This window comes from Mauremys reevesii, unplaced genomic scaffold (genome assembly GCF_016161935.1).
Source record: "Mauremys reevesii isolate NIE-2019 unplaced genomic scaffold, ASM1616193v1 Contig2, whole genome shotgun sequence".
NCBI classification, from domain to species: Eukaryota; Metazoa; Chordata; order Testudines; family Geoemydidae; genus Mauremys; species Mauremys reevesii.
The window spans coordinates 987383-1005633 of record NW_024100826.1 but is presented as its reverse complement, the minus strand read 5'-3'; the positions used below and the strand labels follow the sequence as shown (position 1 = coordinate 1005633).

The 18251-nt window shown below is 46.4% G+C and overlaps 1 protein-coding gene and 1 long non-coding RNA gene across 2 annotated transcripts; both read left to right on the top strand.

Moving 5' to 3' along the window:
- Positions 1-1246: 1246 nt before the first annotated feature.
- Positions 1247-16420, top strand: LOC120393459. Its single transcript, XR_005592045.1, has 3 exons — positions 1247-1280; positions 14886-15049; positions 16319-16420. It is a non-coding gene; the product is annotated as an uncharacterized LOC120393459 (long non-coding RNA).
- Positions 7309-8320, top strand: LOC120393458 (olfactory receptor 10V1-like). Its single transcript, XM_039518025.1, has one exon. It carries the CDS (start codon positions 7309-7311, stop codon positions 8254-8256), a length of 948 nt encoding a protein of 315 aa, XP_039373959.1. The 3' UTR covers positions 8257-8320.
- Positions 16421-18251: the final 1831 nt, after the last annotated feature.

Sequence of the window (18251 nt, the reverse complement as noted above, 5' to 3'; positions counted from 1 at the left end):
TTCCTGGGGGAACTCGTCTCTGATTGGCTGCCTTCCCTGTTGCCCCACCTCCTGGGATAGAGCAGCCAATCAGGGCTGCTGCAGAAGGCAGGCAGGGAGGCTCCAATCCCCTCTAGAGAGGAGTTTTTGGGGAGTGGGAAGGGAGCAGCTGATCCTATTCTCACAGAAGGGGAAAGGGAGGACGTGCCCAGCAGTTTGTGGTAGGTCCCCAATCCTTCCCTCTCCTCCAGTGAAGAATGGGTCAGTCTTCCCCTCCTCCGACCCCACACCAGCACCCCTGCAACACCAGGTCTGGGGGAGGGGATGAGGAGAATCCCCCCATTGAAGCTGCCTTCCCCCAGGCCTTAGGTGGGTGTGAAGATACCCTGGAAAAGGGTAAAGAGCCTCCATAGCTGCAGGAGGAGCAGAGGTGCACTAAGGGGCAGATGTGGGACTGGGGCACGCATATAGGGTGCAGAATTATTGCATGGCTGGGTAGGCAGAGTTGATGGGGTTGGGGCACATGTGAGGGCTTGCAGGAGGTAAACAAAAAATGAATTGCTTTGGGCTGGAGGTGCAGAATTGAAGGGAGAGCTGGGGCACAAAATTAATTGACATAGCGGCACAATGGTCAACAATAATATTTTTCGCTGTAAAATGGCAACACTAAAGTCACATGCCCTGGGCAGGGGGATTCAACAATCAGCAGACCAAGCGTTATTTACTTTTCTTTTTTTAAAAACCTATTATGAATTTTGAGCCAATCTCATGATTATTTTGGCAAGGGAGAGAGGCTGACTTGTGATTTTTGAACTGCTGGGGTTGGCAATCCTGGAGGAGAGTGGTAGGGAATGGAGATGCGAAAGATGTTGAATCAAAACTGTACTTGGCTAAGCTCTCTCCTCTAGGGACAATGTCCTCAAGGACTTGGAAGGTGAAATTGGCCTCAGGAAGGCAGAGGAGGGTTCTGGGAACTGTATCTGGGCTGCCCAAGGCTGGAGCTTCCACGTGAAGATGGAAGCTCTCAGCTCCCCTCAGCAGCGAGACACTGCTCGGGCATCCTCACATTGAAGGGCCGTGGGACTTCTACCCAAATATGAGTATCCGTAAAAACAGAGCCAGACCTTTCATTCCAGCAGCCCCTTCCTGCTGCCTGCCTGGGAGAAGCAGTAGGATGCTGCTTCATCAGCTCAACTCCCTAAGGTCCAGACAGCATGTAAAAGCTCCAGGGCTAGAGGGAGATGTTCAGAACTGAGATGCAGGAAGGGAGTGACTGTTGCTGGGTTTGCTTCTGAGAGGAGGTAAGACATGCTCCCCCCTCCAAGGCCGTCCATCCCCAGGTTTAGGGAAGCAAAATGGACTAGTGTGGAAAGCTCAGTTTCTTCTTATCTCAAATGGGGAGAATAATATTCACCCTCTCCACATTCATGTGGGATAGAATATGCTATACAAATGCACAGTGCTGTTGTTATCTGCAATGATCTTTCATTTCTCATATTCTTTGTCAGCTTTTGGTGGTGAGGAAAAGGACAGGAACACTGCTCTTGAGTTACCATTCTGGGTATGAGATGAGCATATAGCCATCTTGGGAAGTAGTTAGCATAATAATGTTTCTAATGAAAAGCAGAAATAGGGGAGCTGTTGGGTAGGTTTGATTTTCTCTGAGAGGGGACCCAAATCTTTTCAGAGGCAGATGGGGATCTATTTTGACAGCAGTTACTCTGATCACTCTCAGGGTAAAGGATCGGAAACAAGACCCAGTAAAAAGGAAACGTCCCTGCTCTTCCAGCCATAGTAATGCTGGATTTCTTTGCCTGCTGTAACCCGGCTGGCTAAATTCATGGTTTGAAAATCAAGCCACTTTCTCATAGTCCGAAAACAAGGGCTCATTCCATGCCAGTGGAATGTGGCAAATTTAATATTGATAAAAGGAAATGCTTTTTCACCTCATGCACAATTAACCTTTGAAACTCATTGCTACAAGATATTGAGGCCAAGAGTTTAGAAATATTCAAAAAAGTCTGGACATTTATCTGAATAAGAACAATAATAAGTTTTGAGTTTTAGAAGAGTTATAAACCCTCTTTCTTCAGGGAATAAGTCATCCTCTAACTAAGAGATTCTGAGATTTTGAAATCCAGAAGAGACCATGATAATCTAATCTGATCTCCTGCATATCACAAGCTTTAAAATTTCAGACATTAATTCCTATAGTAGAGGGAATTATTGACATAAGTGATGCCATCATGTCAGATAAATTGTGGTTTAGAAAGATAACCAGTCTCCAATTATAGACTTCAAGTGATGGTGAATTAATCATTCCCTTTGGTAAAATAGTCCAAAGGTTATCTGCCCTCACTGTTAAAACGTTATGTCTTATTTGTAGTTTGAATTTCAGATTTTGCTATGCTTTTGTCTTCTACTTTAAAGAGCCCCTTGAATCAGATATTGTTTCCCTGCATAGATCTGTTTAGACCATTATAGGGATGGAAGTGCAAGTGCTTCTGATCCACCCCGAGGCTTGCCTCCAGATCAGAGATCACCTGGATTTATAACTCTTCCCCTGGGTTAATGTTAGATTCCAAATTTCTTCCCTTACCTGGCTCTTTCAGCTTGGAAAAGAGGCCATTAAGAGGGGTATGTTAGAGGTCTATAAAATCATGACTAGTGTGGAGAAAGTAAATAAGGAAATGTTATTTACTCCTTCTCATAACACAAGAACTAGAGGTCACCAAATGAAATTAATAGGCAGCAGATTTAAAACAAACAAAAAGAAGTATTTTTTCACACAACACATAGTCAACTTGTGGAACTCCTTGCCAGAGGATGTTGTGAAGGCCAAGACTATAACAGGGTTCAAAAAAGAACTAGATAAATTCATAGAGGCTAGATCCATAAATGGCTATTAGCTAGGATGGGCAGGGATGGTGTCCCTAGCCTCTGTTTGCCAGAAGCTGGGAATGGGTGATGGGGGATGGATCACTTGATCACAGTGGTGCAAGTAGAAATAATTTCTCGCCAGTACTGCACTCATGGAAGGGACACAAAGGGGGGGGCATGTGACCTCCCCCTCTGACCCTCCATGTGACTCCTCCCCTCCTCATCCCCAGCCTGGGGCCCCTATGCTGTTCCTGTCCCCTCCAACACCCCCTTTACCTGTTTAAAATTTTACAACTGCATCAGTTGTAAAATTATGCTTTGGGCCCCTGCTGCCACCTGTACTTCCAGGTGTCATTGAGGATCCAGCAGCACCCCAAATTGAAAACTTCTTAAATGAAAGGATAGGAAGGACAATCACCCCAGTTTCCCTTAACACATTATCGGTGCCTCCCTTATGTCCAAACTAAGCTTCTGCCTGCTTGCCTTTATCTAGGTATTGCTTTCCGCCAGGCACTGGGAAAGCAAAGATGCTGCGTCATCTCGGTTTGATAGAAAAGAGGCATAGAACTGTCTGTGCCATTTCAGAGTGGTAGCCGTGTTAGTCTGTAGTAGCAAAAACAACAAGGAGTCCTTGTGGCCTCTTAGAGACTAACAAATTTATTTGGGGCATAAGCTTTCGTGGGCTAGAACCCACTTCATCGGATGCATGGAATGAAAAATACTGTAGTAGGTATAAATACACAGCACATGAAAAGATGGGAGTTGCCTTACCAAGTGTGAGGTCAGTCTAATGAGACAATTCAATTAACAGTAGTATACCAAGGGAGAAAAAATTACTTTTGTAGTGGTAAGAGAGTGGCCCATTTCAAACAGTTGACAAGAAAGTGTGAGTAACAGTAGGGGGAAATTGGTATGGGGAAATTAGGTTTAGGTTTTGTAATGACCCAACCACTCCCAGTCTTTATTCAGGCCTAATTTGATGGTGTCCAGTTTGAAAATTAATTCCAGTTCCGCAGTTTCACGTTGGAGTCTGTTTTTGAAGTTTTTTTGTTGAAGAATTGCCACTTTTAGGTCTGTTATTGAGTGACTAGGAAGATTGAAATGTTCTTTTACTGGTTTTTGAATGTTATAATTCCTGATGTCAGATTTGTGTCCATTTATTCTTTTGCGTAGAGACTGTCCGGTTTGTCCAATGTACATGGCAGAGGGGCATTGCTGGCACATGATGGCATATGACATGCATCCGACGAAGTGGGTATTCACCCACGAAAGCTCATGCTCCAATATGTCTGTTAGTCTATAAGGTGCCACAGGACTCTTTGCTGCTTTTACAGATCCAGACTGACATGGCTACCCCTCTGATACTTGATACCTGGTCACCCCCACCTCTCCCCATGCCTGTTTCCCTTCTACCTTGGACGCTATTCTCCCCTGCAAGCCTGACCTGTTTCCTCTTTCCCTGCTCCCCTTGACATTCCTTTCCTATGGGTGACTTCTGTTCCTTGAGGTTAACTCCAGTTTCTTTAGCTGCTCTAGCTTAATGGCCCCCAGTAGTCACAGAGTCACCTGCAGCTTCTCTGGCTACATCCATGGGGCCAATTGCCAGAGGCCAGCCTTAGATAGCTGTAGCTACTAGTCTAAGGAGGGGTGCCAATTCCAAGGCTGAGCATGCTTGAACCTTGCAACAGCAGCACTATGGACTCTAAATCCTCAGCGCTGGCCCTAGGCAGCTGCAGACTCTGCAGTTAAGCACTTTCCTCTTCTAGGCCATGGCTTTAAGTACCTGAGATGCCCATCACCGGCAGCAGAGGCCACCAATTCCCACGCACCCCTCAGCTAGCACATAGTCATGCAGAAAGTGCAGCCTGAATGATTTTGGAGGCTGGAGTTCCAGGGGGTTCCCATCCCTGAGCAGCAGCTCTGCAACAAGCTCAGATGGCCCCTCTCCGCTGTGGGACCAGGACCCTATGAAGATAGGGGAGTTACTCTGTGTATAACTTGTTCTGTCCGAAGCCTGTTGAAGTGAGTGGGAGTCTTTTCATTGTCTTTAATGGGCTGCGTATAGAAGCAAAGGACCCCATTCTAGACTCTAGGAGCAAAGTGCAGTCTATGCTGCACTGGTTTACTATTGTAACAGGAAGGTCTCACATTACCTAATTAATAAGCAACACCTCCTACAGCACCTAACTTTTGAGGCTTCTCACCCAATTACTAAATGTAAACCTGCTTCGCTTACAAGGGCTGAAAATATCAGGCAGTATAGTTACAAAAGCAAGGCACTTCTGAGTTCAATAGGAATTTTGGATGTGCACAGAACACAGACAGAACTGGTTCCCGGATGGTTACAGAATTGCAGTAAAGTGGAACAATTTTCAGCTTGTGTGATTGGAGGATATCTGGATCCATATTATAAGACTGTCCTACATAAATGAGGAAAAGTTGAGGTATCTTTGTTAATCTTTTGTTCCACTCTTCGTTTCTATGGGGAATTTGCCAGTGCAATATCACTGTCTTCTTTCTAAACAAACAAAACTAAAAAAAAGGTAATGGCTGTCGAAAATAGCAGTTTGAGCCCTAGTTAGAACTGGGAAGATGCCAGCATTTGTTGCTCAATTTTATCCTACTTTTTCTACAGCAAATTACAGTGGCTCAGTATATTTGATTTGGGAGAAACAGCAGCCTAAACTGAGCTTGAGCATTCCTGAATTTTGAGTGTTCAAATCTGGAAGGCAGGTGCTAGATTCCCTTTCTGAATATTAGATAAATCTAGAAAGGAAAAGCCAATTTCTTTTTCCATGGCTCAGAAGTGGAAATCCTCCTGTACTCTATCTAAAGCTGCCCAGGTCCTCTAGTAGAGCCTTCCCTCCCTTACTTATCATTTTATCTTCTAGTGGGATCCACATACCTCCCTTGCTAGGCTTCAGCTAGAGAGGTGCATTGTCCATTTAGTCCACCCAATTCCTTCTTTGGGGGCTGCCAGGCGAGGTCACACCAGCATCCCTAATGCAGTCTGGGGAAGTCTTCTGAGGGTGATATCTGGACCAAAGCCTTCTACTCCTTGGGCACACTTGTTTCCCATTCACAGTGCCACCCCCTTCTAGCAGCCAGCTCTCCATCCACAGCAAGCTGCGGTGCATGGGGTCTCACAGCTTCCCCACTTCCTCCCCCTCCCTTTCCTGTTGATAGCTGCCAAGGGAATGCTGGGAAATGTAGTTCCTTCCCTGCTCCAGGGCTGGCTCTATAGTCAGGGAGCTGGCCATGGAGCTACAGTTCCTTGGATTCTCAGCTCTCATGCTGGTTCCCTGCTGCTCCGAGGCTCTGCTTCTGCAGTGCTGCAAGAGGGGAGGAAGTGAGTGTTATGGGCCCCCCTTCTGATCTTGGGCCCGGCACTATGGAGCCATTGGAGCCATGGTAAATCCGGTACTGCATGACAATATGCATGGATGTCAAGTTGATCAAGTTGTACAAATTTGAAAAGTTGCAGTTTATCCATCTAGTGCTAAATTTTCAAAAACACCGAGATGACATAGGAGATTCTTATTTTCAAATGGGATTTTAAGTATGAAGGAGCCTAAATCAATTGACTAGAAAGGTTATCATCACCCTTGTTGGCCAAGGCAACCAGATGATGTTGTTCTTCTTCAAAGAGGGCACTGGTGAGGCCTCTTCTGGAGTACTGTCTCCAGTTCTGGGTGTGGCACTTTAGGACAGATATGGACAAATTGGAGCGAGACCTCATGCATCCGACGAAGTGGGTATTCACCCACGACAGCTCATGCTCTAATACATTTGTTAGTCTATAAGGTGCCACAGAACTCTTTGACACTTTTACAGATCCTGACTAACACAGCTACCCCTCTGAAAAATGATAGAAGCTTTGGAAAAGGTGACCTCTGAGGAAAGGTTAAAAATACTGGGCATGTTTAGTCTTAAGAAAAGAAGACTGAGGGGGGACCTGAGAATGGTCTTCAAATATGTTAAGGGCTGTTATAAAGAGGCTGGTGATGGATTGTTCTCCATGTCTACTGAAGGTAGGACAAGAAGCAATGGGCTTAATCTACAGCCTTAGAAATTTAGATTAGATATTAGGAAAAAAACATTCTAACTATAAGGGTAGTTCAGCTCTGGAACAGGCTTCCAAGGGAGGTTGTGGAATCCCCATCATTGGAGATTTTTAAGAATAGGTTGGACAAATACTGATCAAGTTTACTTGGTCCTGTCTCAGTACAGGGGGCTGGAGTTGATGACTTCTCAGGATCCCTTCCTCACCAACATTTCTGTTATTCCACACTCACTTTGACAGGTTATCCAAGTCTCTGGACTCTTCTGTGATTGTTGATACTGAATCTGATCATCCCAGTTGCTGTGTGAACCTGACAGCTCATGTTCTGCCTTTGATGATAGCTGGCAGTAACTGCTCCTCTCCACTCTTCTCACTCAGCAAGTCCAATGGGGGATGAAAACCGAACAGAGCTGATACAATTACACTTCCAATCCTTCTCGTCCCTCCCCGAGATGCAGCTGCTGATTTTCCTGGCCTTTCTGCTTGTGTACCTGCTCAGCCTCTGTGGGAATGCCACTGTTGCACTCACTGTCCACACTGACTGCTCTCTCCACACCCCCATGTACTTCTTCCTGGCCAATCTGGCAGTGCTGGAGATCTGCTACTCCTCTGTCATTGCCCCCTTGGCCCTGGTCAACCTCCTGTCTGGGAGGAAGGCCACCATCTCCCTCACTGGCTGTGGCACCCAGATGTTCTTCTTTGTCTTTCTCGGCAGTGCTGACTGCATCCTGCTGGCCGTCATGGCGTATGACCGATATGTGGCGATCTGCCACCCACTGCGCTACACCCTCATTATGAACTGGACGGTCTGTGCTTGCTTGGTGTCAGGGTCACTGGTTCTGGGGTTCCAGTTAGCCTTGCAGTTGACCATCCTGCTATTTCATCTACCGTTCTGTGGCACCAATGAAATCAATCACTTCTATTGTGATGTGCTGCCCGTCCTGCGGTTGGCATGTGCAGATACACAGATACACCAGGCCACCATCTTTGTTGTTAGTGTGATAGTCCTGACTATCCCCTTCCTGCTGATCTGCATTTCCTATGTATTCATTGTGGCCGCCATCCTGAAGATCCGCTCTGCAGCTGGTCGGCACCGTGCCTTCTCCACCTGCTCTTCCCACCTGACAGTCGTCCTCCTGCAATACGGCTGCTGCAGCTTCATATACCTACGCCCCAGCTCCAGCTACTCCCCGGTGCAAGGCCAGGCAGTGTCTGTGGTCTATACTTTTGTCACCCCCTTACTGAACCCCCTTATCTACAGCATGAGGAACAAGGACCTAAAGGATGCTCTGGGGAGAGCGCTGGGAAAGGCAATGCTGTTCCAGAGAAAGTGACCACTTTGGACCATTGGTTGGTAAATGACACTTCCACCGAAGACACAACAGGAGATTGGATGGCTCTGGGATATTGGACATTGGCTGAAGAATGTTTCATCTCTAAGACATCAGTTCCTGTCTTGTCACTGGTAGGGGCTGGGAGTGGGATTGTGATATTATCTAGGCAGGTGCTATGGAGCATTACTCTGATTCTAAGGAAATTTAGGATTCACTTTAGGAACCATATCTAGGGAAGGATGAAACAAGTGCTTTGTCTAAGAGCAGAAAAGGCTCAGGCTTCTTTGGCGTGTGGATGGACACACTGGTTAGAAAGTCTAAAACAGTTCATATAGTCCTCTTTAAAAGCGAAAGGCAGGTTAAGCTTTATGGGGTGCTGAAGAGTGGCATAGTGTGTCTACCTTGAGAATGAGGGCAAAATAATCCAAGCTTTATGATCATTAATAAGGAAATAATTAATGATTATGCTCTAGCCACTGGCTCTCCATTTGCTTCTGAGCTTTGCCTGTTAGTCATTCAATGACAGGATGAGAGGTACTTCACCTATACAGCTGGAAAATGTAAATCTGTATCACTGCATAAACCATAGGAAACCCTATGGAACCTAAAAGGAATATTGCCACTGCAGTTCCTGCACATGACCACAGGAGACAGTGTTGCCTTGCAATGGAAACCAAAGGAGAGCTAGAGTCTGGCAGCAAGAAATTCATTGCTTAAAGTGAACAGCAACAAAAAATTAATTCATGTCCATGATGATTTTTATTATGCATCCCGACACCATGCCATCATCTGAGGAGAGCATGCAGTACTCTCCTCCTCTCTGAAATAAATGATTATACATGCCTTTTATCACCAATAAAACAGACTCCTTGAAAGTTAGTGCTCATTCTTTGATTTTCTAACCCTGTCCTTGCTGTCTTAGTGGCACGGGTGGCAATTAAAATGCCCCAAGCTCCTCTCGTGATAATGGGTCTGATTTCAAAAACTCAGGCTTTTAGATCTGAACATAAAATTGTGAACCTAATTTGTTTTTGCAATGACTGCAATTGTTGATGGAAATGGAATATTTGCATATACAAATGGCCTGTTAAGCAGTAGTGATCCTTAGAGGATAGAGCCCTGGACTGGGACTCAAGAGATCTGGGTTCAACTCGTTCCTCTGCCACTGGCCTGCTGGGTGACCTTAGGCAAACTTCCAAAAAAAAAATCAGAACATTTTGTTTTGACATTTTTAAAATGAAATGTTTCAATGTTTTGCTTCAAAATTTCCTTTACTTTTATTTATTTATTTATATATATATATATATATATATATATATAAATAAATATATATATATATATATATATATATATATATATATATATATATATATATATATAGGTTTTAAATGGTCAAACTCAAAAGGCTCAATCCCATTTTTTTTTACTTTTCAATTTGCCAAAAAAATTGAGGAAAAACTTTGGCCTTGAATGAACTCAAAATGCTTTTTACCCTCCTGATTTTTTCAGAATTGCCAGTGAACTGGAAAAGACTTTTTTTTCACTGTGATGGGGACTGTAAACCCTGAACTGGTGACAAAGGGGTTAAAGAACTGCTGCAGGCAAGGCTGGCCTCTCCCTCCAGCCCTGTCAGTCATGTCAGGGTTGGTGTGACAGGGTGAACTAGGTCCGGAGGCCTCCTCCTAGAGCCTTTGCAGCCCTGCTGCACCACACCCCAGAAAAGAACAGAGGGACAGACCTCCAGATGGCCTAGAGTGGCTGCAGAGAAGCAGCAAATCAGAGGGGCTGCTGGAGTGGCCAATCAAGGGCCAGAAGGGCCCTATAAAAAGGAGCAGCAGAAGCAGAGCAGTCGGTTGCTGCCTGGAGCTTGAAGAGGGAGTGGTGGGTGCCTGGCTCGTTGGAAGAGCAGCAGGACCATGGTCAGCTCACTGCAGGCAGCACTGAGCCCAGAACCTAGCCAGATTGAGTGAGGGTATTGTGATGGGCCCTGCTGGTCTGGCTGAAGACTGAGCCCCTGGAGGGCTGCCAAAAAAGACATACCAACTGAGGGTACAGAGATGGGCCCCTGTTGCAGTGTTAGAGAAGGCCGTGTTGCCGGGAAGGAAGCCTCAGTACTACGGCCCCATACCAGGGGCATGAGAAAGAACTAGAGACTGTATACCCCAGGATGGGGGACAGTGGGTGTGACTCGGTGAGAGGGATGAGTCATTGAAGACCTGCTGAATAACCATCACCCAGGAGGGCAGTTGTGAGAGGTGGGTGCCAACCTGCTGTAAGAACTAAAAGAAAAGCAGGCTCACAACTGACCATAAGAACATAAGAACGGCCGTACCGGGTCAGACCAAAGGTCCATCTAGCCCAGTATCCTGTCTACCGACAGTGGCCAATGCCAGGTGCCCCAGAGGGAGTGAACCTAACAGGCAATGATCAAGTGATCTCTCTCCTGCCATCCATCTCCATCCTCTGACAAACAGAGGCTAGGGACACCATTCTTACCCATCCTGGCTAATAGCCATTTATGGACTTAGCCACCATGAATTTATCCAGTTCCCTTTTAAACATTGTTATAGTCCTAGCCTTCACAACCTCCTCAGGTAAGGAGTTCCACAAGTTGACTGTGCGCTGCGTGAAGAAGAACTTCCTTTTATTTGTTTTAAACCTGCTGCCTATTAATTTCATTTGGTGACCCCTAGTTCTTGTATTATGGGAATAAGTAAATAACTTTTCCTTATCCACTTTCTCAGCATCACTCATGATTTTATATACCTCTATCATATCCCCCCTTAGTCTTCTCTTTTCCAAGATGAAGAGTCCTAGCCTCTTTAATCTTTCCTCGTATGGGACCCTCTCCAAACCCCTAATCATTTTAGTTGCCCTTTTCTGAACCTTTTCTAGTGCTAGAATATCTTTTTTGAGGTGAGGAGACCACATCTGTACACAGTATTCGAGATGTGGGCGTACCATGGATTTATATAAGGGCAATAATATATTCTCAGTCTTATTCTCTATCCCCTTTTTAATGATTCCTAACATCCTGTTTGCTTTTTTGACCGCCTCTGCACACTGCGTGGACATCTTCAGAGAACTATCCACGATGACTCCAAGATCTTTTTCCTGACTCATTGTAGCTAAATTAGCCCCCATCATATTGTATGTATAGTTGGGGTTATTTTTTCCAATGTGCATTACTTTACATTTATCCACCTTAAATTTCATTTGCCATTTTGTTGCCCAATCACTTAGTTTTGTGAGATCTTTTTGAAGTTCTTCACAGTCTGCTTTGGTCTTAACTATCTTGAGCAGTTTAGTATCATCTGCAAACTTTGCCACCTCACCGTTTACCCCTTTCTCCAGATCGTTTATGAATAAATTGAATAGAATTGGTCCTAGGACTGACCCTTGGGGAACACCACTAGTTATCCCTCTCCATTCTGAGAATTTACCATTAATTCTTGACCTTTGTTCCCTGTCTTTTAACCAGTTCTCAGTCCATGAAAGGACCTTTCCTTTTATCCCATGACAGCTTAATTTACGTAAGAGCCTTTGGTGAGGGACCTTGTCAAAGGCTTTCTGGAAATCTAAGTACACTATGTCCACCGGATCCCCCGTGTCCACATGTTTGTTGACCCCTTCAAAGAACTCTAATAGATTAGTAAGACACGATTTCCTTTTACAGAAACCATGTTGACTATTGCTCAACAGTTTGTTTTTCTATGTGTCTGACAATTTTATTCTTAACTATTGTTTCAACTAATTTGCCCGGTACCGACATTAGACTTACCGGTCTGTAATTGCCGGGATCACCTCTAGAGCCCTTTTTAAATATTGGCATTACATTAGCTATCTTCCAGTCATTGGGTACCAAAGCCGATTAATGACTTTATCATCTTTAAGCTCTCCTTTTGTATTTAGTATCAGAGGGGTAGCCGTGTTAGTCTGGATCTGTAAAAGCAGCAAAGAATCCTGTGGCACCTTATAGACTAACAGACGTTTTGCAGCATGAGCTTTCGTGGGTGCAAGTCAACTTGCATCCGACGAAGTGAGTATTCACCCACGAAAGCTCATGCTGCAAAACGTCTGTTAGTCTATAAGTTGCCACAGGATTCTTTGCTGCTTTTGTATTTAGATCGTCAAGGGGCCCCACTGGTTGTTTAGCAGGCTTCCTGCTTCTGATATACTTAAAAAACATTTTGTTATTACCTTTGGAATTTTTGGTTAGCCGTTCTTCAAACTTTTGGCTTTGGCTTTTCTTATTACACTCTTGCACTTAAGTTGGCAGTGTTTGTGCTCCTTTCTATTTGCCGCACTAGGATTTGACTTCCACTTTTTAAAGGAAGTCTTTTTTATCTCTCACTGCTTCTTTTACATGGTTGTTAAGCCACGATGGCTCTTTTTTAGTTCTTTTACTGTGTTTCTTAATTTGGGGTATACATTGAAGTTGGGCCTCTATTATGGTGTCTTTAAAAAGGGCCCATGCAGCTTGCAGGGATTTCACTTTAGTCACTGTACCTTTTAACTTTTGTTTAACTAACCCCCTCATTTTTGTATAGTTCCCCCTTTTGAAATTAAATGCCACAGTGTTGGGCTGTTGAGATGTTCTTCCCACCACAGGGATGATGAATGCTATTGTATTATGGTCACTATTTCCAAGCGGTCCTGCTATAGTTACCTTTTGGACCAGCTCCTGTGCGCCACTCAGGATTAAATGTAGAGTTGCCTCTCCCCTTGTGGGTTCCCGTACCAGCTGCTCCATGAAGCAGTCATTTACAGTATCGAGAAATTTTATCTCTGCATTTCGTCCTGAAGTGAAATGTTCCCAGTCAATATGGGGATAATTGAAATCCCCCACTATTATTGGGTTCTTAATTTTGATAGCCTCTCTAATTTCCCTTAGCATTTCATCATCACTATTACTGTCCTGGTCAGGTGGTCGATAATAGATCCCTAATGTTATATTTTTATTAGAGCATGAAATTTCTATCCATAGAGATTCTATGGAACATGTGGATTCGCTTAAGATTTTTACTTCATTTGATTCTACATTTTCTTTCACATATAGTGCCACTCCTCCCCCTGCACGACCTGTTCTGTCCTTCCGATATATTTTGTACCCCGGAATGATTGTGTCCCATTGATTGCTGTCAGTCCACCAGGTTTCTGTGATGCCTATTATATCAATATCCTCCTTTATCACAAGGCACTTTAGTGCACCCATCTTATTATTTAGACTTCTAGCATTTGTGTACAAGCACTTTAAAAACTTGTCCCCTGTTTATTTGTCTGCCCTTTTCTGATGTGCCAGATTCTTTTTTATGTGACTGTTTATCATCTGATCCAGCCCTTACATTATCCTCTTCCGTCCTCTGCTCCTGACTATAACCTGGAGATTCTCTATCATCAGACTCTCCCCTAAGAGAAGTCTGTGTCCGATCCACATGCTCCTCTGCAGCAGTCGGCTTTCCCCCATCTCCTAGTTTAAAAACTGCTCTACAAACTTTTTAATGTTTAGTGCCAGCATTCTGGTTCCACTTTGGTTTAGGTGGAGCCCATCTCTCCTATATAGGCTCCCCCCATCCCAGAAGTTTCCCCAGTTCCTAATGAACGTGAACCCCTCTTCTCTACACCATCATCTCATCCACGCATTGAGACTCTGAAGCTCTGCCTGCCTACCTGGCCCTGCACTTGGAACTGGGAGCATTTCTGTGAATGCCACCATAGAGGTCCTGGATTTCAGTCTCTTCCCTATAGCAGCCTAAATTTGGCTTCCAGGACATCTCTCCTACCCTTCCCTATGTCATTGGTACCTACATGTACCACGACCACCGGCTCCTCCCCAGCACTACACCTAAGTCTGTCTAGCTGCCTCGAGAGATCCGCAACCTTCGCACCAGGCAGGCAAGTCACCACACGGTTCTCCCGGTCATCACAAACCCCAGCTATCTACATTTCTAATAATTGAATCTCCCATTACTAACACCTGCCTTTTCCTAGAAACTGGAGTTCCCTCCCCCGGAGAGGTAACCTCAGTGCGAGAGGCAACCCCAGCACCATCTGGAAGGAGGGTCCCAACTACGGGAAGGTTTCCCTCTGCTCCCATTGACTGCTCTGCTTCCCTGGGCCGTTCTTCCTCCTCAACAGCGCAGGGGCTGTCTGAGCGGAGGTGGGACAATTCTACAGTGTCCCGGAAAGCCTCATCAACATACCTCTCTGCCTCTCTTAGCTCCTCCAGTTCCGCCACCCTGGCCTCCAAAGTCCATACATGGTCTGTGAGGGCCAGGAGCTCCTTGCACCGACTGCACACATACGCCACCCACCCACAGGGCAGGTAATCATACATGCAACACTCAGTGCAATAAACTGGATAGCCCCCACTCTGCTGCTGGGCTTCTGCCTGCATTGTCTCCTAGTTAATGGAAGGGTGGTTTACAGAAAGGGGTTTTGAAATGTGGTTTGGTTTATAGGTTTTAAGGGGACTACAGGGGAAGGGTTAGGACCGAAAAGGGACCCCTGCTCCCTTCCCACTCCCCTGCCAAACTCCCTTGCGAAACTCCATGTTAGCTGCCCCTGTTCGCCTTAGCAGCCCCTGAAATGGGGGTGCTTGTGAGAAGTGCGTGCCGATCTTGTTACAGGTGGAATAAGGGTTTAAAAGCAGGAAGTTCCAGACAGTTGCTGAGCCACTCTGGGAGAGAGCAGACAGCAGCTCTACAGCTCCCAAGAGGGACTCCTGGAGAGCTTCAGGGAAACTACTCTCAAGAATGTCATTCCCCAATCACCAGCACTTACAGATCCCAAGGTGAGCTGTTAAACATTCTGTGCTGCAACCCTTCACCCTTCCTGGTGGTAGTGAATTGGGAACAATACTGAAAGGGCTTGTGGAGTGGGCTGCTAGAAATCCCATCCTTTCAAATGCAGACAGACCATTTAGTGTAATTTAGTATTGAGGAGACTCCCGTTGGTGCCGGCAGGGGCGCCCTGTGGATTTAGCAGTGCCCAGTCACCAGGAGGTGCCCATGAGAGACCCAAGCATTGTGACATTCACCCACCTCTATTTATAACGGCCTACTCCAGGGATTTTGACACTTTCTGTTGAAGCATATCATACTGGTTCCTGTCACAGGAAGGATACTGAGCTAGATGGGCTACTTGTCCAGTCCAGTCTGGCAGTGACTGTGTTCCTAATATCTGCTTTACCATGCGTGCCTTCATTCCATCTCTGCCCTTTGAGGACTACTTCCAGAGATGGGAAGCATTTCAGTTTCTATGAACCCTCCAGTCCTAGATTTCCTACTTGCCCTGCAAATAAGGGCTCAGTTAGTGCCAGTTGCAATGGCGTCTTTTCTAGTGCTGACAGCTGATAGAGACCCTTCCAACTCATTTCATACAGATCACTGAGAAGCCAGCAGACTCATAGATTTTAAAGGCTAATCTGACCCTCTGTGTAACACAGGCCATAGAATGTCACCCAGTTACCCCTGCATTGAGCCCAGTAGCTTGTGAGCCCATCTGACTTGATCATTACCTGCTTGTGGTTAGGTTGGCACTGGTTACCTAGAGGTGAAAGGCTCCATATCCCATGCAAAAGAGCCGTTCATTCCCTTTCCCCCATAGGGGCAGGGTGGAACAGATTCTCTGGACTTTTAGTGCTTCATAGCCCTTTCTCCTGAGTCACCCAGTGACCTGGGATGCAGTGGAATCGGGGATCTAATCCTGGAAGGCTCCATGTCTCACTCCCTGATCCCCCTTAATCAGCCCTGTCCCTCCAACCTCAGGGCAAATTGGAACCAATGCCCTAAAGATGAAACCTTTCATATTCCAGACATTGACCTCCCTGAGCTGTTTAGTTCCCAAAATGGAAAAGGCAGGGGGAAAAAGTTCACTCTCTCTGGGACAGAATTTTTTTTCCTATTCATGATTCTCTTCAGTGGTTCTTGAGCTTTTTGTTTCTCACGCTGTAGCTCAAAGGGTTCAGTACGGGGATGACCACAGATATCACCCAGCTTTCCTCTGGTCAGTAGCTGGAACTGGAGTGTAGGTCTCTGAAGTTGCAGTAGCTCTATTGCAGGAGAACAACCATTAAATGGGAGGAGCAGCTGGAAAAGGTGTGGTGTCAGATGGCTGCAGAGCAGATTCACAGGATGAAGACGGAGGAAATGGAGCTCATCAGGAAGGGGATGGTCAGGATTATGATGCAGATAGCACACTGGTGGATCTACCTATTGGCACATGCCAGCAGCAAGACAGGCAGCACATCACAATAGAAGTGATTGATTTCATTGGTGCCACAGAATGGCAGGTGGAACAGCAGAAAAATAAACTACAGGGCTGTGACGAAGTGGAACTGTTCTTAATGTTTCCTCTGAATACTGTGTGGGTGCCTCAGTTTCCTCTATGCATTTCTTAAGTCTCCAATGTGCATAAATGGCCTACAATCTGTCTCCTAGCAACAAATGGCCAGGGCCCTTCCCGCCTTGCAAGGGGATAGCTAAAGGTGAACAAAGAGATCAGGTGACCTCCTGGCCCAGGAAAGAGACAAAGGCCAGAAAGGAGGGGCTGGAGGGGGTTTCATTTTGGAACTGGCTAGGGATGGGAAGTGAGGGCAGATGGGGTTGTGTGGCTTGCTGGGCCCCAGAATGGACCCTGCTGAGGGATCCTGTTCTCTGTACCTACAAGCTCTGTTTTAGACCATGTTCCTGTCATCTAATAAACCTCTGTTTTACTGGCTGGCTGAGAGTCACGTCTGACTGCAAAGTTGGGGGTGCTTGCAGGACCCTCTGGCTTCCCCAGGACCAAGCCTGGGAGGACTCGCTGTGGGAAGTGCACGGAGGGGCATATGCTGAATGCTGCAAGGTCAGACCCAGGAGGTGAAGCCGTGTGAGCTTCTTGCCCTGAAGACAGTCTGCTCAATGGGAGAGGAGGCTCCCCAAAGTCCTGACTGGCTTTGTGGGGAGCAGTTCCAGAACATCACCCGGGGACTCCATGACAACTGGTTGTAGCAGTGGGATGTACTGCACCCCATGAATGGTGCTTCTTGCAGTAAGTGACTGGGGAGCAGTAAAACAAATGGGGGATAATGAGGACCAGGCATGCTGAAGGCTCAGAAAGGGACAGTTTCAGGGGGCGATTAGCCCCTGGGAGTGTTTGACCAGCGAGAAGGATGGAGTAACAGGGTCCCCCTGAGGACTGCAGTGAGCAGGCTAAGGGGTGGAGGAGCCTGTCACTCGACCCTGGGAGACAGAAGGACTTTTGTAGTAACAGGGTTCCCCTGAGGATTGCAGCGAGCGGTCCCAGGGGTGGAGGAGTCTGCAGCTCAACCCTGGCAGAGAGGTGGTGACCATGAGAAGGGCTGGCACACTAGGGGTTCTTCCTGGAAACCGTGGGGGAGCTGAGAGCACACGGACCTTTGAGTCCAAAGCAACTTGGGAACAGCGGAGTGATGGCCTATCACCATGTCCTTAAGAAGGACATTGCGATCCTGTGCAAAAAGAGAGGGTTACACATTGGAAAGTTCACCAAGGCTCAGTTAATAGTGCAGCTGGAGGATGAGGACTGCAGATTCCTGACCCAGATGGGGCTACAAGAGGATCTGGGAGCAGCTGGAGGGGTAGCCAGGCATCCCCAAGAGTCTGGTCCCCAACCGGCTGGGGATCTTCATGATCAGGTTCCCCATCAGGGGGTCAGAGACAGATGGGATTGGAGCTGAGTGCAAGAGAGTGAGAGGACCATGAGCGAGAGAGCAAGAGCCCGAGGAAAAGCTGCAGGGAAAGCAACAGCAGCATGGACTGGCGATGGTGGAGCGGAGAGGCATAGGGGACTTCCCAGGGGTGAGTGGGGATAGACTCCGGGCTGCCAGTCCCACAGGGAACCTCGACACTAAATTGCTGCCCCTGGTTAAGGAGGGGGTGGGGGATGTGGATGCCCACTGCACTGCCTTCAAGCAGGTGGGTGATTTGAACCAGGGGGTCCCTGCAGAAAAGCCCTGGTATCTAGCTCACTTG